This window comes from Pinus tabuliformis, chromosome 1_2, assembly GCF_031772625.1.
Source record: "Pinus tabuliformis cultivar Carrire ecotype Pingquan chromosome 1_2, CPIR1, whole genome shotgun sequence".
NCBI classification, from domain to species: domain Eukaryota; kingdom Viridiplantae; phylum Streptophyta; class Pinopsida; order Pinales; family Pinaceae; genus Pinus; species Pinus tabuliformis.
The window spans coordinates 563,618,546-563,644,413 of NC_142298.1; the positions used below are offsets into that span (position 1 = coordinate 563,618,546).

General features: G+C 39.0%; 1 protein-coding gene across 1 annotated transcript in view; it reads right to left on the minus strand.

The window, feature by feature from the left end:
* The window catches only part of LOC149206853 (uncharacterized), a 157,527-nt gene that overhangs the window by 28,429 nt on the left and 103,230 nt on the right, over positions 1 to 25,868 (minus strand). Inside the window, exons 6-7 of the mRNA XM_089395604.1 lie at positions 9,659 to 9,736; positions 9,360 to 9,422 (exon numbers count right to left, since the gene is read on the minus strand). Of these exons, the coding sequence (XP_089251730.1) occupies positions 9,360 to 9,422; positions 9,659 to 9,736 (141 nt within the window). The remainder of the gene's footprint in view (positions 1 to 9,359; positions 9,423 to 9,658; positions 9,737 to 25,868) is intronic.

Consider the following 25,868-nt stretch of genomic DNA (forward strand, 5'->3'; position numbering starts at 1 on the left):
CTTTTGTTTTTCTTTTACTTTTAAAATACCATGGGCAATTACCACGGGCTTCTCCATGTAAAAAGAAAAACTTACCATTCACATAAAGAGATTTTGTAAACCACTTAATGAAGAATCTACTCTTCCTTCTCTTACGTATAGTTTTAAATATATTTGGAAAATTCCCTCCTATCTTTATTATGCACTTTTTATCAATAATGTAGAACCCTTTCCATTTATTTATTTTTTTACTTTTTTTTGTAATCTTTATATATACTTATTTTATTTTTTTCCTTTTTTTTTTTAAATTGATTTTTTTTCTTTATTTCTTTTTAATCTTTGTTTTTTGACTTTTTATTCTCTCCATATATATATATATATATATATTTTATTATTATTATTATTATTGAATGGCCAAATGCTTGATAGCGAAATGGAGAAACTCCAAACTCCAAAGTCTTGTAGCGAAAGGCTTCAACGAAAACGATGTTGATAAATTTCACGGTCAAAGACCTAGATCAGAGAACACGAATCGAAAATGGTATGCCAAAAGTCGTTACTCTGATACCAATGTAACGATTTTTCAGAGAACACGAATCGAAAATGGTATGCCAAAATTCTTTACTCTGATACCAATGTAACGACAAAAAATCGTATACGCAACGTAAATATTAAAATACTTCATAGAGAAATACATCCATTATAGGACAGTAAATGTAAACTGTATATTATATAAAAAATTGATGTAGGATGAGTACAAATGACAATGAGGGTCTTGTATATATAGTCACCTAAGTACCCTTTCACGAACAAGCATCTCTCTAAGAAATGCCTTTTCATTATTAACAAACTAACCATTAGTTAATTTACTTATTATGTATTATTATATTTATATTATTATGATTATTATTTATTATCTATTTTTATTTATTTTTACATAATTTATGTTCATAACATTTTGCTATGCTTACTAGCAAGCTTACTATTTTTGTTTACGTTTGTTTTATTTGCTTGGTATATTACTATTTTTGTTTCAGGAAATAAGTGCTACCAACTACTACGTTCTGGCGTTTGAATAGAGTATGTGGTTGAAATTTGAAGAGACTTGTGACACTACAGCACTTGGCCAGTGTTGTGTCCGTCTTCTCTGTGCTTGGTTATAACCTTCAGCCGATTAAGTCTTAACGGAAAATACAAACCGTCTACAAGGGACGTTTTGGTCCAACCATGAACCTGTGTCCACACTGGGAATCCCCATGCCTATATTCAGCCTTCTGCTCTGTGTGTTCAAGCTCATCCAACTAGTAGAAACGGAAAAGGGGAAAATCTAAACAAACAAACCTATGTCAAAGGTCTTACATGCTTCTCTGAAAGAACAACCTCTTCTACTCTCAATAAGTCGGGATCCCTCTTCCGCTCCAAAAAATAAATAAGTGCCTATGCACAGTCCTCTTGAAAAATACAAAGAGGTGAAGCATGCAACTCCACCGGGGCACTGCTCAGGCTCGCTAGTAGTGGAGCAATGTGTGTGTTCCTACGTGACTCCGTCAGGACACTGTCCAGGCTTGCTGGCAGCGAAGCAACACCAAAGATGAAAACTTATACTCTGAAAATCTTCAACTCGCGAGCTAAATTACCCTTCCCAGATTCGAAACACTGTGACCAAGCTGAAATGTTGATTGTGTTTGACTGAGTTGGCAAAAGGTGAACCACGTATGTCCATGGGGTAAGTGGGGAAGCCAAAGTAACCTGCACAGCGTTTCAATACTCCCCGAAAGACCAAGGCCCTGTGCTATCAATGAACCAAAACAGAGAAGCTGGAGTTCTACCAGTGTGTCACCAAGTGTTGTAGCGGCTACAACCACCCTCCAAAATTTTTGCCTGCACCCAAATTCGGAGCCTCCCTTGAGAGCTTCACTTGATGGTTTCGGGTTCACTCTGTGAGCTCGTGTGAGCCTTCGCACCCACCTTGCTTGTTCATTCCACCCAAGCTTTTGCATGTTGATGTCAATGTCTTGCTTGCGACCATGTTTTGGTCATGCTCAAGATCTTCGCTTCGTGTGTACATGTTATGTTCGCTATGAAATCATCTATCGCACTCACACACGGAGTCCCATTCACTGTTGCGCAACCGTCGTCACGGTCGATCAACGATCAATCATGAGTTTCGCACTTGTCACTTACACCGTCGATCAATCACATTGAACATGTGTGTCTAGGTGGTTTGAGTCGTCTCGTCGTCAAGCCATGAGGGTGTGTGTTGTAAGATCACATTTGCATCTCTCACTCGTTCACGCACAGTCTTTTTGTTGAAATTCTGACGACCAAACTCCCCTCTGACAGCTGGACCATCACCCTGCCTTCGACTCGCTTGACTATCACCCAGAACAACGCAGAAGCACCAAGCAAGTCTTTTCAAGTTGCACTCCTCGCAAGCAATTCACTCAACCTTCATGCTGGCCACCCGGAGAGTCGGACCCGACAACCACCCCAGGATTGACTCCCCTCAAAAATTGCGCAGAGGCTACTGACCTTGCCCGTTCTGCTGACTGAAGAAATTGCACAGACAAGCCGGACAAACACCCAGTGCCCGTCCCTGTCTCCCTCAGAAAATTGCGTAGTTTTCCCAGTCAGTCCTCCCGACAGTCGACCGGCTGCTCATCCAGAAAATTGCGCAGTTTTCATGAGCAGGCCTTTTGTTGCCCAGCAGTCCACTCAGCTCAAAAATTGCACAGAGATGATCAACAGGTCGGCCTCCCAACCTCAGTGTAGTTTCCCTCGCCAGCGGCAGACTGCTAGTTCCCTCCAGGAATTGTGCAGTTTCTGCTGCCAAGCTCCCAGCACCTTACTTCATGTTCCCCTTAGGAATTGCACAGTTTTGGCTGCCAATAACCCAGCAGCCAGCTAGTAGTTCCCTCTAGGAATTGTGCAGTTTTGGCTGCCAGGCTTCGGGCCAATTACTCCAGAAAATTGCGCAAATTTTGTTGTCAAGCCCCTGCTACCTGCTCGTTCCGGAAAATGCGCAGATTTTGTCTGCCTTGCCTTCTTGCATCCTGGATTGTCCCTGCAAAACTTTGCGCAGTTTTGCCTTCCAGCCAAGCCAGACCTCGCGGATAGTCATTGTCGACTTGGATTGCCCATCTTCATCACCTAGTGACTCTTGCGCAGTTTTCATCAGCAGTGCCCGGAGCCATCATCCTGCCTCACAACCTTGCTACCTCTCCCGGTCACCTACATCTGAAATGATCATGTGTTATGGTAGACTAGGAGGTTTTTGAATTTGATGTCGTCTCGTCGTGAGTGACTGCAGGTACAGGTACACCAACAAACATGGCGCGACAACGAATGGGATGAATGAAGGGAGCACATGTAGAAGGACAGGTTCACCAACGGGCGAACGAAAGATGCATGTGAAGAAATGTGCTCGCGAACGGATGATCATGCAAAGATGTGTTCGTGGATAGATGCATGAGCAAACATGCAAGATGTGCTCACGGATGGACGAACGAACGAACAGACGAACATGCACCTTTCGCGAACAGATGAGCCTGTCAAGCCTTCCAACATACAAACAAAGAGCAATGCGCCAAAGCAACATCAAGCGAACCAACGACCATCGAAGACTCCGCGCACTTTGCCATGCAGAGGTGACACTATGACACACCATGAAGACATCTATCACCCAGCAGCACAAATGTACCAACACTGTCATGTCAAGTCATGTCATGAGTCATGTTGTCCACATCTCCACTGTGGGCCATGTTGTCAAATCAATGTAATGTAACGTGGAAGTCCAAGAGACCCACTTGTTGTACAAAAAGTCATGTAAAGTCAGAAGTCATGGAAGTCAAACAGCCATGAGGGTAGTCGAACAGCCACAAGGGTCAGTTTCACCCTTGGCTATAAATACCCCCTCATTTGTACATGCAAGGGACTTTTCACCTCAACTCCTCCCACATAGCCAAGAGAGTCTGTAATCTTTTCTTTGAGGAGTAAGTAGTGGTTCCAACACCCCGCGCAAGGGGTTAGTGATGTATGGTGTAACGATGTGCCTCGGAACTTTTGCTTAATTCAGAACCCTGCTAACAGGCCAACACGTTTTCTCACATGTATTGTAACTATTGTTACACTAATCTTGAACACTTGTAATGCATGTTACTTTAGCCCGTGTTGAACACTTGAACTTATTTCACTTGTAACACATAATCTGTTAATGAAAATGTGTTGTATATGTTGTTAACGTTGTCTCGCCCATGCTGGCTACCCCCCCCCCGTACAGCAGACAAACCTTTCACATAAAACTTCTTGTAACAACCGTTACACTCGTGCGGACTCATCCGCTGAGTGTTGTACGTGTTATCTTACCTTGTGTGTTGTCACTGTCACATCCGTGTCGACTGCTCCTCCGAAAGTTGTGCACGTCCTGTTGTGTTCTGCGTTCCTAGCCGAGTTAGGACTTCATCCCAACCAACTTGGGACTCTCTCCAACCCTCTCCCTCTACAGTGAAAGAACCATTGACACAAGTACACTAGCAATCACCAGGCACACGCACATCACCCCTCGAAGACAAAGCAGACCACTCTCCTGTGCTAACACGCAAAAGTTGAGGCAAATCCTTAAAACAATGGCAGTTGGGCCATCATATCGGATGGGACTCCCACACCAAACAGTGTAAGGTCTAGTTGGGACTTTATACTGCGGTGATCCCCTGAATGTTGGCGGGTCCAGCACCGTCAACACTACCCTACCTACGACAAGGAACTACATGCACTGGTGCAAGCGGTAAAGAAATGCAAGCACTATCTAATGGTAAAGGAGACAGTAATCCACATAGATCACCAGCCACTACAGTACCTACAAGCCTAGAGTAAGCTACAGCAGACTAGGCATTACAAGTGGATGGGGTTTCTACAGCAGTTTCATGTAGGGATCAAGTATAAGAAGGGAAGCACAGGCAAGATGGCCAACAATCACATGGAACTTTCATGCACATGGAGCCATTCAACCATGATGCATACAAAAAAGCATATTCAGAGGATGAGGACTTCAAGGAGGTGTTTTAGCAGTTGTAGATCCAGTGTCATGTGCACGATGGTGATAGCACAGTTGACTACCACCTCCATGATGGGTTACTCTATAGGCTGAATAAATTATGTCTTTCGAAAGGTGAGCGATTGTAACTGATTAGACAGGCTCACACCTCCAAGGTTGTAAGGTGCTTTGGTATAGGCAAAACAGTGGCCAACTTGCAAAATTATGTGTATTGGCCCAAGATGCAAGAACATGTAGCTATCTTCATAAAAGGATGCACGCTTTGTTGTACCAGCAAGCCTTGTAACAGGAAACATGGTCTATATCATCCCTTACCTGTACCTTTTGTGGAAGATTTACCAACAACCAAGGATGTACACAATTACTTCTTCTTGGTAGTTGACAAGCTCTGCAAGATTTGTGTTATGATGCCCTAAAACAAAGACCAACAACAACAAGAGGTAGCAAACTTGTTCTTTGGAAAGATATGGGTGCACTTTAGGATACCAAGGAGCATCGTTTCAAACAAGGACACAAGATTTCTCAGTGCATTTTGGACTACATTGTGGGAGAAGATGGACACAAAGTTGAAGAGGTCTACAACATTCCATCCACAAACAGATGGGCAGGCAAAAGTAGTCAACGGGACTTTGGTGCAACTTTTGAGGGGTTTCAATGAGAAGCATCCGAAGACTTGGGATGAGAATCTAGTATATATACAAAACTCTTATAATAGAGCAGCCCACACTTATATTGGTAAGTACCCATTCAAATCGTGTTTTATATTTGCCACCTTCACCTTTGGATATTGCATATGGGCAGCAAGGAGTAAGCGAGGACATTATAGGGATGCCTTGAGGACTAAAAACTAGTTGAGAAGATCAGGGAGATCCATATACAAGTACATGAGACACGGGAGAAGAAACAGGAAAAATATAAAGGCTAGGCATGATCAGCATGGAACAGAAAAGGCATGAGCCACTATAAAGTGTGACCAAGCCAAACAAACCAAATGTGGGCTACATGACGTTAGGTCAAGCCATTGTAAAGTCTGAGCGAGCCATACAAACCAAATGCGGGCTACAGGACATGAGGTCGAGCCACTATAAAGTGTGAGTAATGTCACTGCATATAGAACAATACCACTGAGAATTACGACGCCACTGTGAACAGTGAGCCATTACAGAATCACGATATTCCTAAATTATTGAGCCATGGGAAATGTACTGGAACAAAGATCGAAACACAAGAAATGCAAGCCTCAATCAATAGAGAAAATATGTGTGAGCCACAGTAACATGGACGTGAGCCACATTTTAACAAGTATGAGCCACTTTATACCGATCTTCCACAGAGACTACCTTACGAACCTCTCACGGAGATTGTCATACGAATCTGAGACAATGCTATATGGATACGATCCATAAAAGGGAAGTGCGCCTTAATTTACGAGGAAAACAACAAATACATACCACCATAACCTTACGCGAGCCACTTCATAAATTAGACAACATACCATTGAAAATAAAGGAAACACAAAACAAAGAATATGAGCCACAGATATTTGCCATGTCATACGAACCGTAGAGGCATACAGCTTTCATTAATCAAATGACAGATATTTATAGCAGTATTGCCATTCGAAAAGGTGTCTCTTGGAGGCAAGCCGACCTAACCCTAAGCCATCAATTTGTGAATCCGACTTGAAGCAAATTGATAATAATAATTTCCTTGATTCAAATTTTCTTTCCCATCATTGATTTATGTCACATTGAATAATGGAGAGAGAAATGCTAGGTACAATTAATAACAATTTCCTTTTATCAAATTGAATTCTTCCTTTGGGGCATAATGGGTTTCTTCTTGGGGCAGTAGGGTTTTCCTTTGGGGAAATTCATCCCAAAGCTACCCAAATTTCAACACATCAGTGTAGGCAACATCTCCCAGGGTCGGTACTATTAGAAAGGCTCTTAGGGTGGGCATTGTTGTTCTTGACTCTGAGGACCATAGCAGTTGTTTCTTCTTTTACTTACAGTCTATTCCCACAATACTTTCAGATTATATTTATTGTCAATTCCCTATAATAAGTAGGGGTTTTCTTCTTTTATTCTAGCTCTAGGTTTTCTCTTCTTTTTACCTTTTGTGGTCTTGGGACAAAACTTTTGAGCTTCCTCTATTGCGTATTTTGGTGAAATGTACTTTCCAGTCCCATTAACATATTTTGGTCTTCAGTGGGCACTATATCCTTTCGTTTCATTTCATACTCTCAAACACCCATTTATAGCACATGGCAACAGAAAACAGGGATGAAGATTCAAATGAACAAAGAGAAGGTCTAAGGCCCTGCCACAATAAAATCTGCCTTTGTATTGACACTTTGATTATCTCACAGAGATTGATAGTTTATTAGCATTTTTATACAATAATGACACAGGTCAATGTAACCCAGTAGTTAATCTTATCTTAAATGATTCTGCTTCCAGGCTTAGCTGGGGCATCATATAATTTTCTGTAATTTTAATACAAATTTCTTTTTTCTTCAAGAGAAAACTAAAAAAAACCGCAAGTAATGATAACTTTCAGCATGTTTTGTCCTTTTTTGAGAGATAGGTATAGCCTACACATGTTTAATTGTCCATTTTATGGCTCTAGTAATGTATATTTACGTGATATGGTGATTTTCATATTGCTATCATTAACTATAGATGAATGGCACCTTAGAAAGGTTTCTTAATTCCTTAATGCATTGTTCTGACGCTGAGTATATGGCTGCTGGCCAGGCTAGCTGTGAGGGCCATTTGGCTTTGCAAGTTGTTGTATGGCCTATTTGATCAGGAGTTGAGACCGACAGTTATTCACTGTGATAATCAGAGTTGCATTAAACTCACGGAGAATCCAGTGTCTCATGATAGGTCAAAACACATTGACATCAAATATCATTTCACCAAGGACTATGTTTAGAAGGGGGCAGTGAAGCTGGACTATATATCAACAGATGAGCAGGTGGCCGATGTTCTCACGAAGTCCTTGCCAAGAGACAAGCATGTCCATTTCAAGGACAAGATGGGTGTGGTGAGAAACACTTTCCTCGGTACGAGGGAGTGTTGATTTTTAAAGTACCCTGGACAAGTGGTTTCCCATGGATTAGTCTCTACCTAAGGAAAAATGTCCAAAATAATACTTTTCGTAAGAGTGAATTTATAAAGTGAAAGTGACTTTACAAGTGGTAAAGTCGATGTTAAATTATAAAGTGAAAAGTGATTTTAAACATAAAATACAATGTGGGAACTTTATTTAATAGGTGAGTTAAAAAATAAAAAGTGAGATTTAAATGCACATTTATTCTCATCCCTTGATCTAAATGAATCTGGGCCATTAGATCTTAGGGTTGCCCAAAAGTCATTTAGGGAAACAAAAGGGAGAAAAGAAACGAGACATTGCACTCATTCTTCATGAACAGATTGGAAGGAGGAGGCCGAGAGCTGAAGAAAAATTCTGGAGGAAAAATTTGTTGCAGCACGCTAAAAAAGTGATTTTTGGGCAAAGTTGGGCACAGAAATCGAGGCATAGAAGACAGCAGAAGGTATAGTATGAACAGCATTGAATGTTGTGAACTGCACGCCATTCCAGAGAAGCTTTTGAGAAAAAAATAGTCTGTACAGCCGTATAGAAATCCATACAGTCCTTACGGAATTCATACTATACAGTCCATATCTGTACAGTACATATTTTCAGCTTCAAGTGGGCATGGAAATTGAGGCAAAGTGGGCATGGTTTTCAAGGAGTTTTGGGCTAAAGAGATAAGTTGTATTTTTCCGTCTTGTTTTGTCTGCAAATGTATTTTTCTTGAACTTGAAAGATAAATAAATTTGAAGAGTTCTCTAACAGGTTTTCTCCGGATAAGATTGAGGGGTTTTGCCTAGGTCTAAGTTGACCAAAAATCTGTGTATTTTTATGTGTATTGCTGGTCTGTTTATGTCCATATTTATTTTCAGCATGTGTGGACAGTCTCATGTGTTTTAATCTGAAAATTTCATTTCCAGAATTCTATATGTTGAATGTCTGTCTATGGGACAAGGCATTTAACTGAATGGGAGTGATAAGGTGAAATTAAAACCGGGTTGGGATTGTAGAAAACTTTTTACTCATCAAATTTCAACATTCTTGCTATGCCAAACACTAGAAACAGTTAGATGATACTATTTGCCACTTCCAAAGGTTCGAGTTAAATTGCTATATCACGGGAACTTCAAACAATTATCTCAAATACAATCGACAAAATTACATGTGTTAATAACAATTTTTACTCTAGTCCATTCATTTCCTTGAGGGATAAATTTGACTGTACCATAGGTATTCCCAATTCCTTGAGATCATCATCACGCATGTGCCTCAAAATAGTCATGTCAACCTGTATCCATATGGAAATAAAAAAGTTAGATTTGCAACTCATATTCCACCTTACACAAAATTATCGTGGACTTAACAACTCTTTTTAATCTACTCTCCTATGACTATGAAAAATAACATCATTTTTCTGTAACTTCCTGGGAAGCAAGCAAAGACAATCAACATCTGATCCAAAGCACAGTAAAATAGCAATGCGATTAGTATCAAAATAGAGTTTGAGTTACAAAAACACATTACTTCTTCTGCTTGAAAAATTATCATATATTTGCTGAGACCCAATGATTGCAATAGACTTGCCACTGTCAATTCCTCACCCTACAAAACATAAGTCTGATCAAGATATTGATGATAGCATACGAATGGAAATAGTAACAAATAAACAGGTGTTTTCCAGGAATGCAAGCTCTAGAAAATACATCAGAAAATCCATCTGTCAAGTGAATGAAATCCAAGAAAAATCAACATATATGTTTCTATTTCCATAAATGTATCAATCAAAGGAGTAAATGAGAAATCCCTGATAGTTCTGAATTACTTACCAAGCATTACCATTTACAGAAAATTCAACAAATGCGATCTATATATTTACATAAAATACTGATAGATTAACCAAAAGAATGGCTGTACTCAACAGTTAATGAAAATCAATATGCTTTGAAATTTTAAGGTAAAATATTGACTTATATTGTATATGAAGCTTAAATTTGTTACACCACAGAAACAGCAAACCAATATTCAGCAATATTCACCTTCAGTTTAGCACCAGGAAGCAACTCTATATTCAGCAATATTCCATTGCTAATAGAGTAGCAACAACAGTTTGTAGTGCAGTAGCAATTGGCAGTGGCAGTGGCAGTGGCAGTGCTAGCGCAGCACAGATGCAACACTTGAGAGGGAGTTATAGTATGGATGCAGTGTTGACAGTGGCAGTGTCAGCAGCAATATAGTTGCAGCAGCAGCGCAATAGTCAGTGGACAACATGTCAGACATCAGTAGCGCAGAAGACGATGCTTCAGAGTCAGAGCAGTATGTAGCAACGTATATTGCTAGAGCACATTCCTTGCTAAGAGGGAGTGTTAATTTGGGGTAGCATCGGATGTGCTCTAGGCCTCCAATTTTGCAGGGAGGCTTGGGTACATGTATTCCAAAGAACCTAGAAAGCGTTTTGGGAAATTCTGCCCAAAGACAATTTTATTAAAATAATTAATATTTTTTAATGGGGCCCCAAGTCTAAACTTAGGGAATTAAAAATATTAATGGGTATTAATCTAATTGTGGGTGTAACTTCTAGAAGAAGACGAGGATCAAGATAAAATGATCTTAGCCATTGATTAGCTTTTAATCTGGGTCGTTGAATGTCAATGAGAAGATTATTTAAGGGAGCTTGAAGGTCATTTGAAAACACACCGAGAGATCAAGAGATCAAATTTCTGAAGTGAGAAGTTCTCAGGAGGAAAATTTGATCGAGGAGATTTCTTGCAGAGTGGCAGTATGTACCTCTGTTCCTTCAAGTTCACAAACTGTTTACCTCTTCTCTATGATAAATGCCTGAGATACATTACCCATATGGAGATCCCACGTGCCACGTCAACACCTTAATCACAATCAACGATTTACCATCGTTACATTTCTTCAAGACTTGCAATATGCAACGGATGTGATATTCCAATAAGTTATGTCATAGTGGTGCAGTCGGGTCCACCATAATATCGCAATCGCAGTTTTTACTATGACATCCATTTATGAATTGCGATATGAAAGTTCTGACACAGCGGATGCGATATTACAATAGGGCGTGTTATAATGGAGCAATCGGGTCCGTAATAATATCGCGATCGGAGGTTTTAACGTGACAAGGCTTTAAACACTTGCGGTATGGCAGATGCGATATTTCTTTAAGATGTATTATAATGGTGCAGCGGGTCCACAATGTTATCTCAATCGACGGTTTGCGGGACTTCGACTGCCACATGGATTAAAACCGGCCTTAACCCCCACAGTTGACCGTGATCTAAGGGTTGACTATGAGATCGACGACTAGGATTGAGTGCGGGACTTCAGCCACGATCAAGGAAGTCTGTACTTTCCTACCCCCGCTCTTCTGATATGTTAACTCCTCTAATACTCTGCAATACTCCTCCGATATGTTAACTCCTCTAATATTTCTCTGGTATTTCATGCGATATTACGGTTAACTCCTCCGTTAACACTGTTTATGCACCTCCGTCGATGTGTTCCTCTTTGCTTCTTTACTCCTCTATTATCGTTGTTCAATTGCTGTTCAAATTGTTTATGCACCTCCGTCGATGTGTTCCTATTTGCTTCTTTACTCCTTTGTTATCATTGTTCAATTGATGTTCAATTGCTGATCAATAGAAGTCAATTGACCTCCTGCATCAATTGTTGTTCAATAGTTGTTCAATCGACCTCCTGCGTCATTTGTTGTTCAATTGATGTTCAATCGACCTCCTACATCATTTGTTGTTCAATTGTTGTTCAATCGACCTCCTGCGTTATTTTTTGTTCAATTTTTGTTCAATCGACCTCCCGCGTCATTATCATATCAAACTTTCATCACTATGAGCATTATGATCAATGGGCAATCATTGTATCAAAGAATTTGCCATCACAAACACTGCTATATTGACACCAATGACAACCTAGAATAACAATCTCCCCCTTTGTCATTGATGGCAATATTCTTCTTCTCTCCCCCTTTGACATCAATGGCAAAGGAGTGTGCAAGGACTCCCCCTGTCATGCAACGTCTTTATGAATCAACTTAATGTGATGCTAAAGAAATAACCCCCATCTTTTGACGAAGATGTTCAAATGCTTCTCGAGGAAGACGTTTTGTGAAAATATCAGTTATCTGCTCCTTAGTATAGATATCTTCCAAGATGATGTTTTGTTCAACTACTTGTTCACGAAGGAAATGATACTTGATTGGTATATGTTTGGTCTTTGAGTGCATCACTGGATTTTTGTTGAGGCTGATAGCACTTGTGTTATCACAATAGATGGTGATTGGTTGATTTGTACCTATGTTGACATCTTTCAGAGCTTCCTTCATCCATAATATTTGAGTACAACAATCTGCGACAGCTATATACTCGGCTTCAGCTGTAGATAGTGATATGGATGTTTGTTTTTTGTTGAGCCAAGATACTAGACAATCTCCCAGGAAGAATGCATTTCCACTAGTACTTTTCCGATCATCGACACTTCCGGCCCAATCAGCATCGGTGTATGCAGTCACAGTAAGAGTTGAGCTCTTAGGGTACCAAAGACCGAAATCAGGAGTTCCTTTCAAGTATCTGAGAATTCTTTTTACAGCCAACAAATGGGATTGTTTAGGAGCTGATTGAAATCTTCCCACCATTCCTACTGCTTGCATAATGTCGGGTCTCGTAGCAGTTAAGTATAGAAGGGCTCCAATTATTGACCTGTAATGAGTTGCATCTACCGGAGGAGAGTCATCATCTTTGCTTAATTTGCAATCTGTGGTCATAGGTGTGCTCATGGGTGCACAGTCTTCCATTCCATATCTTTTAAGCATGTCTTTAAGATATTTGGCTTGAGATATGAACATGCTTGTCGTGGTTTGAGATACTTGTAGTCCAAGAAAGTAAGATAACTCTCCTATCATCGACATCTCGAACTCTTTTGACATATTTTGAGCAAACTCATGGCTCATCTCATCATTATTACTAGCAAAAATCAGATCATCAACATAGACAAGTGTGACTAGTAACTTATCCTCATTCGTCTTTATGTGGAGATTACTTCCTGCCACCCCTTTCTTCAAGCCTTGTTGTTGTAGATAGTGATCCAATCTTGTGTACCAAGCTCTAGGAGCTTGTTTCAACCCATATAATGCCTTTTTCAACTTACAAACAAAGTGTTTTCCTTCTACTAGATTAAACCCTTCTGGTTGCTCCATGTAGACTTCTTCCTTGAGTTCCCCATTCAGAAATGCTGATTTTACGTCCATTTGATAGATTTTAAATCCTTTTGAGCAAGAAAATCACAAGAACATCCTTATAGCTTCCACATGAGCTACTAGTGCAAAAGTTTCTTCAAAGTCAATTCCTTCAATTTCTGAAAAAACTTTACAAACAAGCCTTGCATTATTTTTGATGATTTGTCCATCTTCATTCATTTTGTTTTTGAACACCCACTTGGTTCCAATTATATTTTTATCCTTTGGACGAGGTACTAGCTCCGATGTCTCATTCTTCTCGATTTGAGACATTTCTTCTTCCATGGCTTTTACCCAATGAGGATCCTTGCTTGAGTAAATGTTTCTAGTTCTATCATGGATAGAAGAGCAACATCATTTTTCTTTGGTGTACTTGTCATCCTTCTTCAGGTTTGCATCCCTTCATCTATATTGCCAATAATCTGCTCTTCTGGGTGATGTTTTTGGAGAAACTTCATCTTTGAAGGGGTTTGAGATGGTTCTTTTTCCTTGTGTTTTTCTTGATATTTTTCCTCTTTTTCAAGTTCTTCTTCAATGAGAGGATCAACTTCATGATCTTCAATTTCTTTTTCTGGAAGGTCTTCATCAATCTTCACATCAATGCTTTCCACTATTTTCCGTAGTCGATTATTGTAGCACTTGTAGGCTTTGCTCCTTGTAGAATATCCAAGGAATATCCCTTCGTCAACCCGAGAATCAAATTTTCCTGGTGAGCCATCATTGATTTTTATGAAGCACTTGCTTCCAAAAATCTTGAAGTATTTTACTGAAGCAGGTCTTCCTTTCCATAATTCATAAGGAGTCTTCTCATTATTTGGTCTTAGTTGAGTTCGATTCAAGGTATAAACAGTTGTCCCGACTGCTTCTCTCCAGAATTTTGGCTGCAAGTCAGCTACTATTAACATTGTTCTTGCCATTTCTTGAACTGTTCGGTTTCTTCTTTCAACTACCCCATTTTGCTTGGGTGTTCTGGCAACAGAGAGTTCTCTTTCGATTCCATGTACTTTACAGAAATCATCTTTTGATGTGAATTCTCCCCCTCTATCCATTCTAAGACATTTAATCTTAGAATCATTTTCATTTTCTTTCTCCTTGGAGTGTCGGAGTTCTAGTTGGTCCACATAAATCAGCATGGATGATCTCCAAAGGTTTTGATGTAGAGAACTCCTTGGTCTTGTGGTTGGTTCTAGTTTGTTTTCCATGTTGACATGCACCACATACTCCTTGATTTGGCTTGAATAACTTTGGGATGTCTCGTACTGCATTAATCTTGCTGATATTGATCAAGTTATCGAAACTTGTGTGTCCAAGTCACTTGTGCCACAGCCAACTTTCATCTATTTGACTTAAGTAACATTTATCTTCTTGAATTTTGTTCAGAATGTAGATGTTATCTGATGTTCTAAGTTCTAACTCCTTTCGCCACAAGTTCCCCTGAGGAAGAGTTTCTTATTTCACAATTTTTAGTGCTAAAGACAACATTATGTTCTTGGTCACAGATTTGGCTAACACTCAAGAGATTGTGTTTGAGCCAGTTTACTAGCAAAGCATTTTGAGCCTTTCCTTTTCCATTAATAAGGGTAACAGTTCATTTTCCAGCAATTTTGGCAAATCCACTTCCAAAGGATACATTTCCTTCCTTTTTGTTCAATGAGATAAACTTTCTTTTGTCCCCTGTCATATGTTTGGAGCACCCACTATCCACAAACCAATGATTTTCATCACTGTGAGCACATAGAGCTAGGCCACATTTATCCATGTTGGGATTCCCATTTTTTGCTTTTCTTCTTTTGAGGGGGCAATTTTGTTCATTATGTCCATTATCATTACATAATGAGCAAATTGGATCAAATTTGGCCAAGGGATCAAAAGAGTTGTAGGTCTTGATTTGTCCTTGCCCTATGAGGCCATATGGTTTGTTTGTTTGATCCTTCAATTTTGGTGTTTCATTCTTACGGGCCATGCAATGTTTAGCTTGATGACCAAAATTTTTACAATAAAAACAATCCCCAAAAAAGATAGTTTTGTACCTGTTGTAATAGCCATGATTTGAATCAACATTCTTCCTTGGAGTTACTCTCTCTTCATTCTTTGGATTTGAGATGGGCCTTTGATGAAATAATCTTTCTTCTTTTGGGTTGCTGGAAAGTATGTCGGCATAGCTTTTCGCACTATTCTTAGTACTTGATGATTCTCCTTTAAAACCTATCCCAGATTTATCATGTTGAGGTTTTTGATTATTTAGGATAGAGTCAAGTATTTGAGAGCTTTCCTTGACTTGCTCCAATTCCTTCCTCAGAGATACTATTTCGGCTTCACGTTCTTCACAAATTTCTTCTTTTTCTTTTAGCTTATTTTTCAAGAGGTCTTCCCTTCTTTTTGTTTCCTCGTTTTCTACCTTGAGAGAGATGATTTTATTTCGTAATTTCTTATTTTCTTCAATGGAACTTATTAACAATTCATCTACATTTCCTTCTAGACCTGAATCATCATCATTTGTGAGTACCATGAATAATACTTCTTGGCTTCCAGCATGGTTATTTTCTTCATCTGATTCTTCATTACCTCCTTTGTGGTGAGGGAACTGATTAGTTGATTTCTTTTTTATGACTACAAATTCACCTTCATCAAACTCATCTTGCTTAAAGAATAAATTCTTCTTATTGAACCCTTTCTTTTTGTATACCATCCTTTTAGAATTTTCCTCACCATCACTATCATGCTTATGAGGACATTTTGCAGCATAATGACCTATTCTTCCACACTTGAAACAAATAAGAGGGTACTTACCTTTTAGCTTAGATCCGTTCTTTAGTTTTCGAACAAATTGCACCAATTCGGATTCAACATCAGAGTCATCACTACTGGTATTCCATTCTTTCCCCTTTTCTGATTTTGAGGCCTTGAATGCTGCATCTTTGGAACTTGGGATTCCTTTTCTCATCTCATAAGCAATGAGGATTCCATGAAGTCCATCCATCTTGAGAATATCTAGGTCCTTCATTTCTTCTATAGCACCTACTTTGGAGTCAACTCTGTTTAGGAGAGATCTTAAGACCTTTTGAACAATAGTGCTTTCATCAATGTTTTCTTCAAATCCTTTAAAAGAGTTGACCACTTCAGCTACTCGGAGAAAGTATGATGCAATATCTTCTTCATCATCCATTTTCAGACTTTCAAATTGCCCTCTATGAGTTTGAAGCTTTGCCTTCTTAAATTTGGAGTCCCCATCGTATAAGCTAAATAGCTTATCCCATACTTCTTTGGCCAAGTCACAATTCATGACTTTTGTAAATTCAGAATCAGTGATTCCACTAGTGATGGAATTTGAGGCTTTTGTATTTGCAATGTAAGCTTTCCTTTCGTCTTGATCTGTTGGAAGAGTGGAAGGAGCTGTGTATTCATTTAAAACCGAATGCCAAACTTCAGGTCCAAAGGACATTAAGTAGTAGGACATTCTTTTTTTCCAAAAACCAAAATTTGTGCCATCAAACAAAGGAGGTCTTCCTCACAATTCTTGATTTCTCATTGTGACTAAGAATCCTTCTTCTAGCTGTTAGGCTGATATGAAGAACTTGGCTCTAATACCAATTGTCGGAAATACTGAGAGGGGGGGCAAATCAGTGTTCCTTTTCAATTGTTATTTTTATCTGTTAAATCATTTATATTTAGAACACAAAATGAACAACAGGAATAAATGTTTTTATTAATATAATCTTTAGAATAAATCAAGTACAATGTATATAGGGCTTCAACCAGTTGCCAAGCACCAACTTGGACTTTTTGTGAGGCTCCAACCTCCAGGGCACCAACCCTGTCTTGTCAAGGCACCAACCTTGGATTTAGGAGCACCAACTCCAAGGACACCAATCCTTCTATTGTATATTGTCTAGATATGTTTGGTAGTTATTCTCTGCTCCCAACCCTGCTGGACCTACGACTTACTTCTGTCCTCCTGCTCACCTCTCTCTCTCTCGATCTTCGGCTTCTTTTGTACCTTCATCGTCTGCCAGACCTTTGGTTTCTCGACCTTTCGACTTCTTCTTTTGTTCGCTTGACCTTCCGGCTTCCTCTGTTCCTTCAAGTTCACGAACTGTTACCTCTTCTCTATGATAGATGCCTGAGATACGTTACCCATATGGAGATCCCACGTGCCACATCATCACCTTAATCGCAATCGGCGGTTTACCATCGTTACATTTTTTCAAGACTTGTGATATGCGATGGATGCGACATTCCAATTAATTATGTCATAGTGGTGCAATCGGGTCCACCATAATATCCCAATCACAGTTTTTACTGTGACATCCATTTATGAATTGCGATATGATAGTTCTGACATAAGGCACACTTGGAGACATAATGCTTTGCTGAAGCCCTCATGGAATAAACTTGAAGATCTTTGTTTTGGTTAATACGAAGAGCAGTGGTGGCACCTTCTAAGAAGACAGGATTGTCATTGATGAAGTGATTTGGAGAAGGCATTGTTGAAGATAGACAAGGCTCGTTGAAAAAGATATTGGGAGTCGTGAACAATCATCAAACTTATCCTTACGAATTGAAGCTGAGGGTTGGAGCCCTAGAAGTTGGAGCCTCATAGAGACAAGGTTGGCGCCTTGGAAGATAGTGTTGGAGCCCTAGAGGATAGGAGTCCTCAAGAGACCAGGTTGGAGCCGATATCAGAGATAGGGTTCGTGCTCAAACTAACAAGGTTGGAGCCTTGGGAAGTCCAAGTCGGTGTTTGGCATAATACAGGTTGGAGCCTGGGAGATTGAAGATTGGTGTCTTCATCTAGGGTTGGAGCCCTACACAAATATTGTACTTGATTTATTGAGATTAATAAAAGTATTTATTCTTATTGTTCATTTTGTGTTCTAATTATAAGTGATCTAACTGGTAAAGATAACAATTGAAAATAAATATTGATTCCCCCCCCCCAGTGTTTTCAACACTACTTCTGATCACCACTAATTGGTACCCTCGTGTTATGTGATAATAGCTAGAGTAGTCGACCAGCAAAGAGTTTTTTGAACAATTGTTGACTAATATAAGTTTAATATAAGTTTAAAACAGAAGGGAGGAAAAGGTTAACATAAACTATAAAAAGGGAGTATCATTAAAGTGAAAAAAAGGGTTATATTTTGAAAACAATTAAAAGTTATAAGTTTAATTCAAGGGTTTTTAAAGAGGTATATATATACATAGAGAGAGAGAGAAGTTCCTTAAAAGAAAAAAGGGGAAATTAATATATAAAAAAAAAAAAAACAAATTAAGAAGCGGATATTTGAAGAGAACTATAAAGGTAGCAAAAAGAGAATATATTCGTATATTCTCAAAAAACTCATATAAGAAGAAAAGGAAGAAGTCAAGATGAGTTCCACACAATAATCATTATTTTGGACTAGATGCCCATTTTGTAAAACAGAAATTGGGTATCAGTGGATTCAAAAAAATTGCAATTTATGTTGTCTAACATGTAGGAAATTATTTAGTACAGAAAAAACATCAAGATAATGAACAGATGCAAATGAAAAGATTAAAGAAAGAACTCGCAGAACTACAACAAAAGAACAAAGCATCGGAAAAGAAATATAAAGATCTCAAACATCGGTTTATGAAGAATCAACATGAAGTAATGAAGAAATTTAGCGTCTAAGGGACCATAATAAAAAATTACTTGAGAATGTCAAGAAGTCCAAAGATATAAGAAAAAAATTAGAAGAAGAAAATGAATGTCTCGAGAAGAAATTCAACAGGAATCTATCAGAAAAGGAAGAAGAAAATTTGCACTTAAAAGCCCTTAATCAAATGTTATCAGAACAAATCAAAATTATAAAAGATAAAGAGAAGGATACTAAGAACAAAGTCAACAATTCAAAAAACAACGAACCCTTACGTGTAAGGAATCATAACCAAAACCTCCTTACGCAAATAAAGAAGCTTAAAAGTGACAAGAAGTCACTAAATGACAAGTTAGAACAACTTACTCAAGAAGTATTGAAGTCTCCTGTTGTAACAGTCTAAGTAGAAGACAAAATAACAAATATTGATCAAGTCAATATCACAACTCAAGAATATGAGAGACCAATAGAAGTTAAAACATATTCAAATGTTGCAGTTCAAACAATTGAAATTCCAGCGATGATTCACCGTGACGAACCCGTTGTAATTCCTGCCACCGCTGCACGTCGACATCGTAGTCGTCCATCCCCACAACAAGCTGGTAATAGTCGTTTACCCAACCACAGCTCGAGTAGCCTGCAACCATCGTTGTCCAGTTGGAAACTTCTTTGCCGCCTTTGTGTCGTTGTTTGAACCCAGTTGCCCCGGATTTATCTATTGTGACCAAAATCGATGCTTGCTCTCCGGCATAGGCCGATCCACGGTCGCAATCAACCAATCTCCCCGCGTCATTCACTCTGTTGTCTGATTCTGGTTTTTTTCTTGTCGACCGCATCCCCTTTTTTCCATCTTCTACACTGATAAACATTGCGTCCTTCACCCCCTATGGCATTGCCATCCATTCGTCTCGTTGTTCTCGCCACCTACCACACAATATCCCATAGCCTTTTACGCAAGTCGTTACATTGTGCACATTTTTTACCTAAGTCGAGCCATCATATGACCCAACACATACATACAATCCACACCACTGTCTATTCAAATCCATTCCATTTTGTCGTTGGTATCAGGAAGGTTATATTAAGGAAGTGGATATTAATACAAACTAAAAGAGTGATTATATATGTGTTTTATCAAAATAAGGGGCGTTGATATACAAAGAAAAAAGGTTTCACATCATTTACAAAGAGAAATTACTAAGGGAGATATTATCAATCACTTACCTTATCCTACACAAGTTAATATAAGGTTTACTTGACTCATTTTTATTATAAAAATAAAAAAAGGACCCTATTAAGTATAATGAGTATTAAGTATAAAAAGTATATTTGGAAATCTACAAAAAAAGGGGAAAATTAAATTAAAAGGAAATTATTTATCCGCGATGGGGGTGTACTTCACGAAGGCCACTTGGCAGTTGAATCGCCACAGGAGCCCATCCGGCCTCCACGTGCGCCTTTACCTCACCATGACAAACCGGACCAGAGCTAAATGCCTGTGAGTGGAAACCATGCTTGCATGCTTAGTCAATAAATACAGGACCTACAGCGGTAGCTCATTTAGTTTGTTGTTTCGGGAGATGAATTTGGGTTGCGCAAAAAATAATGGAGTTGAGTCCCAAGATGCCTCCTCGGGGTCAAGACCTTGGGTCAGAAGAGAGGCAGTCGCTTGGGGTTGGTGTGATACTGAGGTCCAAGATTGTCCATGGGACCCTGGAACGTGAATCGTTGGGGTGCCTTTTCGCCTTCCCGCTTGTAATTCCAACTCAAGGGATGAAAAGTTGTTTCCATATACTTCTATTTTTGCTCTCAGAATTGGGCTACCCAGCGGACTTATAATTGGGCTCGCCTTGGTTTACGGGTCTCCTTCTAGTCTATGTCACACGGTTCGAGTTCGAATTCGAGTTTGACAACGATTAAGTTCGATTCGAATTCGAATTTTCCGACCAGGTTCGAATGAGGTTCGGCATTAGGTTCGACTATACATATTTTTCAATATATATATATATGACAAAATAATAGAAAATTCAAAATCGATCCATAAACACATGAATACAAATGCTTATTAGTAAGCATACATGAATAATGTAATCATTCTAACATCTAGTTAAATGTAAACATACACAATAGTAGTTTGCAAAAAGAAATGACATAATTTTCAGTCTTAAAAATTTAAATGAATGTCAAATACTAGCAATTTTTTAAAAAATCACATAACCAAAACATGATCAAAATTTAAACATACACATCATTGTAGGACATCTTCAAATTTCAAAATTTTAAATATCATCAAAGTCATAATATCATCAAAGTCATCAACACATGGAATTCCATCATTTGGCTCATCTAGTGAGTCATCATCAATGCTAATATAATAAGGAAGTCATAAAGACCATTGCCAAATAGTTATAATCCATAAAATGGGAAGAATGGGAAGAAAATGAAATAAACCTTACAATATGCCCTAAGCCATAAAATAAGGTCATAAAACATAGACAAAGTCCACATGAGGAATTTTAGCATGTCGAATTTCACATAGACAACCAGCCAGTTCAAGGGAGAATTTCACTCAATGTTTTACGAAACGGCCGAACCGAAACGGAAACGGCCGTTTCAATCCGTTTCAATGCCCAGTTTATTGACCCGGCCCATGACCCGGTTCGGCTGACCGAGTCAGCTATGACTCGGCCGAGTCAGCCAATGACTCGGCCGAGTCATAGCTGACTCGGTCAACCCGGCCGGGTCCCGTATTGACTCGGCCGAGTCATAGAAAGGACGGCTGGGCAGCGTTTTTAATAAAAAAAAATCAATTTTTTGCTGATTTTTGGTAAAGTTAGTTAGGGTTTGTGGATTCTAAAGGGTTATTGTGATTTGTTTAATGCTTTTGGGGTCCATTTCCCCCTCCCAAACTCTATTTAAGACAGCCAAATGCTCTCATTTCACTCACAGCAGTCTTATGCATTTGAGTGAGAGTCTTCTTTGAGAGTTAGTGAGCAGTTCTTGAGCTTGTTTTGGAGCAACAGTGAGGAGTCTTGGAGGAGCATTGTAGCTGGAATGAGGAGCTTCTTGGGCAGCCATTTGGAGCAGCATTGAGGAGCTGATTTTTGGAGCAAGCTTGAGGAGGCAGTTTGTGCCTGGAGGTTTTTTTTTCCACCCTTACAAATCTGTTTTTGCTTAGTAAATTTTAGTTGCATATCAAGAAAGCTTAGAGAGTGTTTTTTGTCAAATAAATGAACATTGAATCAATTTTTTTTTTTTTTTTCATTTTCAGATTGTTTTCCTAGTCAAAAAATGGCACCTAGAGCAAAAGATCCTGCATGGGCATATGTTGAAATGGTTGATAATCAGATGTGTTGCAAGTTTTGCCATAGGAAAATTAAGGAAGGTCCTGGGGGGATTAATAGGCTGAAACAACACTTGGCAGGGATTAAAGGCAATATTACTGCATGTCAATCTGATCAAATTGGGGAGATTAGAAAGAATTTGTTGGAAAGCTTTGAAAAATTTAAAGAAGAAAAGACTAGGCAAAAAGAGATACAGGCTGAAATTGGGAGGAAGAGGGAGATACAAAGAATGATGGCTGCCAACCCCCACTATGAGTTTGAGGGTTCTTCCTCTATCCCTCAAACTGATGCATCAAACCCTTTCCGTTATGTTCCTCCCTCTTTTGCTTCTGTTCAAGATAAGGGAAAGGGTAGAATGAAGGGTGATGGGACTATCAAAAGTTTTTTCACTCACTCAGGCTCCTCTCCATCAGATGCACATGGTCCTGAAGTTAGTATTAGTAAAGGTCTTGCTCAGCCCACTTTAGATGACCATTGGAAGAAAGAATTGAGGGAGACTGCTTGTGACTACATAGCTAGATGGTGGTATGATGCTGATATCCCCTTTAATGCTGCTCGTTCACCATATTATGAGCCTATGTTTGAGGCCATACATGCTGCTGGAAAAGGCTTCAAAGGCCCTACTATGCAAGAGCTAAGGGGGTTTCGTTTGCAGAAAGAAATTCAATCAATTAATGAGTATTTGCAAGATTTCAAGGAATCATGGGCAAGAACAGGGTGTACCATCATGTCAGATGGATGGACTGATCAAAGAAACCGTACCATCATAAACTTTCTTGCCTTCTGCCCACAGGGAACCATGTTTTTAAAATCAGTTGATGCATCTGATAAGGTAAAAGATGGCCACTTGTTGTTTCAGCTATTGGATGAGGTTATTGAGGGTGTGGGGGTGGCTAATGTTGTTCAAATCATCACAGACAATGCCTCTAACTATGTTCTTGCTGGTAGACTGTTAGAGGAAAAACACAAGACCATCTTTTGGACCCCATGCGCTGCACATTGCATAGACCTCATGCTTGAGGATATTGGAAAATTAGATTGGGTCAGAAACACTGTAGATAATGCCAAAAGCATAACAAAATTTATCTACAATCATACACTGGTTTTGAGTCTCATGAGGAAACACACTGGAGGCAAGGATATCATTAGGCCTGCCATCACTAGATTTGCTACACATTTTTTGACATTGCAATCTATGCTTTCCCAACATAGAAACTTGCAAAAGATGTTTTCCAGTGATGAATGGAATCAAAGCAGTTGGTCTAACAAACCAGAAGGCAGAGAATTGAAAAGGAAAGTCCATGATGAAACTTTTTGGAGAAAGGCAGCAGAGATTGTGAAGCTTGCTGAGCCACTAGTTAAGGTGTTGCGGTTGGTGGATGGGGAAAGGTTGGCTATGGGCTTCATTTATGAGGCTATGGATCAAGCAAAGGAGCAAATAAAGACAGCATACAAGGATAGAGTGGCAAAGTATGGGCCCATTTGGGCAATCATTGATGAAAGATGGAACAATCAACTCCATCGCCCTATACATGCAGCTGGGTATTTTTTGAACCCACGGTATCATTATAAAGCTAAGGAGTCGGGAGCTTTGAGGGGGGAGGTCAGAGATGGACTGGTTGATTGCATTGAGCGCATGGTCCCATCGGAGTCTGATCAGCTGCTGATACATCAGCAGGTCACATCCTTCAGCAATGCAACAGGTACCTTTGGGAAGAACCTAGCAAAGATTGCAAGAGAAGCAGATGAGCCAGGTAAACAAAAATTTCAATTTTCAATTTCTTAATGGTTTTACTTTTTTTATTAAAGTTTGTTAAATCATTTATAATTTGAAAGTTAGATATAATTTGTAATTTTGTTGAGCTTCAGCCTTCATCTAACTCATAATTCATTACACTCCTATGTTTTTTGCAGCACAATGGTGGGAGGCCTTTGGTGGCCAGTGCCCTGAATTGCAAAGGTTTGCAATTCGTATTTTGAGTCAAACTTGCAGTGCATCTGGGTGTGAGCGCAATTGGTCTGTCTTTGAGAGGATTCACACAAAGAAGAGAAACCGTTTGGAGCAAAAACGGTTGAATGATCTAGTTTTTGTCCAATACAACCTTCGGCTCAGACGGAACCAATTGCTGAACAAAAGACCTGATTCAGATCCCATTGTGTTGGAAGACATTGATCCAACATCAGATTGGGTAGTGGAGAGTCATCTACCAGAGTTTGATCCTGATGAGGATCTTGATGAAATTGATGTTGGAGATCCACTGCAGCGTGTTCAGTTGAATGCAGATCCCAATCCACCAGCCTCAGTCTCACAGCCAGCTAGTAGGACTCCAGTTGTAGGTGCTTCCTCTGCTCAGCCACGACAGAAGCGCAGCCGCATTTGTACTCTATCTCAGCTTGCATCTGCTGCACAGCCTAGTGGTACTGGCACCACTTCTACAGTTGCAGTTGGAGACGATGATGATGAGGAGGAGCCATGGGGCCCCTTGTCTGACTCTGATGATGATGATCCAGAGATTGGTCGAGATGATCTTGGCTCCTCTGGCACTAGCTACTAGCCTCCTTGGTTATTTGTATTTTGTTTTGACTCTTGAGTCTTTGATCATGTATGACAGACTACAGTTGACTATGTATTTACTATTGCCATTGGGTACACCGTACCATTTTGATATAATGGATTGGTTCATGAGCCTACTTTGATCATATGTTGTCTTCCATGTATATTATAATGTTGTGTGTTTGGAAACTTGAATGAAAATCTTTAAAATTATGTTTAAAATATTTAAAATTATGTTTTTTTATAAAAAAAATAAATATTTAATGTATTTTTTACAACGACCGAGTCATTGAAATCGAGTCGGCCGAGTCATTACCGAGTCCGAGTCCGAGTCCGAGTCGATCCTCGACCGAGTCCGAGTCCGAGTCCGAGTTGTAAAACATTGATTTCACTACACACCTCTTTCATACTCGCACTAGAGAACTCCTATTAAAAGAATATTTTTCTCTCTTTTAATGCGCACAATAAAAGTATATATTCAAATCTTTTATTTATTAAAAAGATTGTAATTGTACATACCAACTCCATATAAAGCATGAAAAAAATTATACATTTGTTATATCATATCAATATTCAAAAACTCTTATTAAAAATATAATTTTTCTCATTCTTTATATATAACAAAATCAGTCATCTCCTCTATAGTAAAATGATATAAAATAGATTGAATAAAAATCAATGTTTAATAATTTATATATTATCAGTAAAAAATTGTATTTGTAATACCGACTTAGCTTATTCCTAATGATTTGTATTATATGCAACATTATTATGAAACAAAAAAAAAACATGCATCCATCTTTCTCTAGGATCGGATGTTTCCATCTCATTTTTCCAAAATCCATGGACAATTAAAATAACATATATTCAATTGAACCATAGAAAATTCAGTGATTTACATTATTAGTGCTTTCCATGATACATTGTCTTTTTGGTATAATTCCAG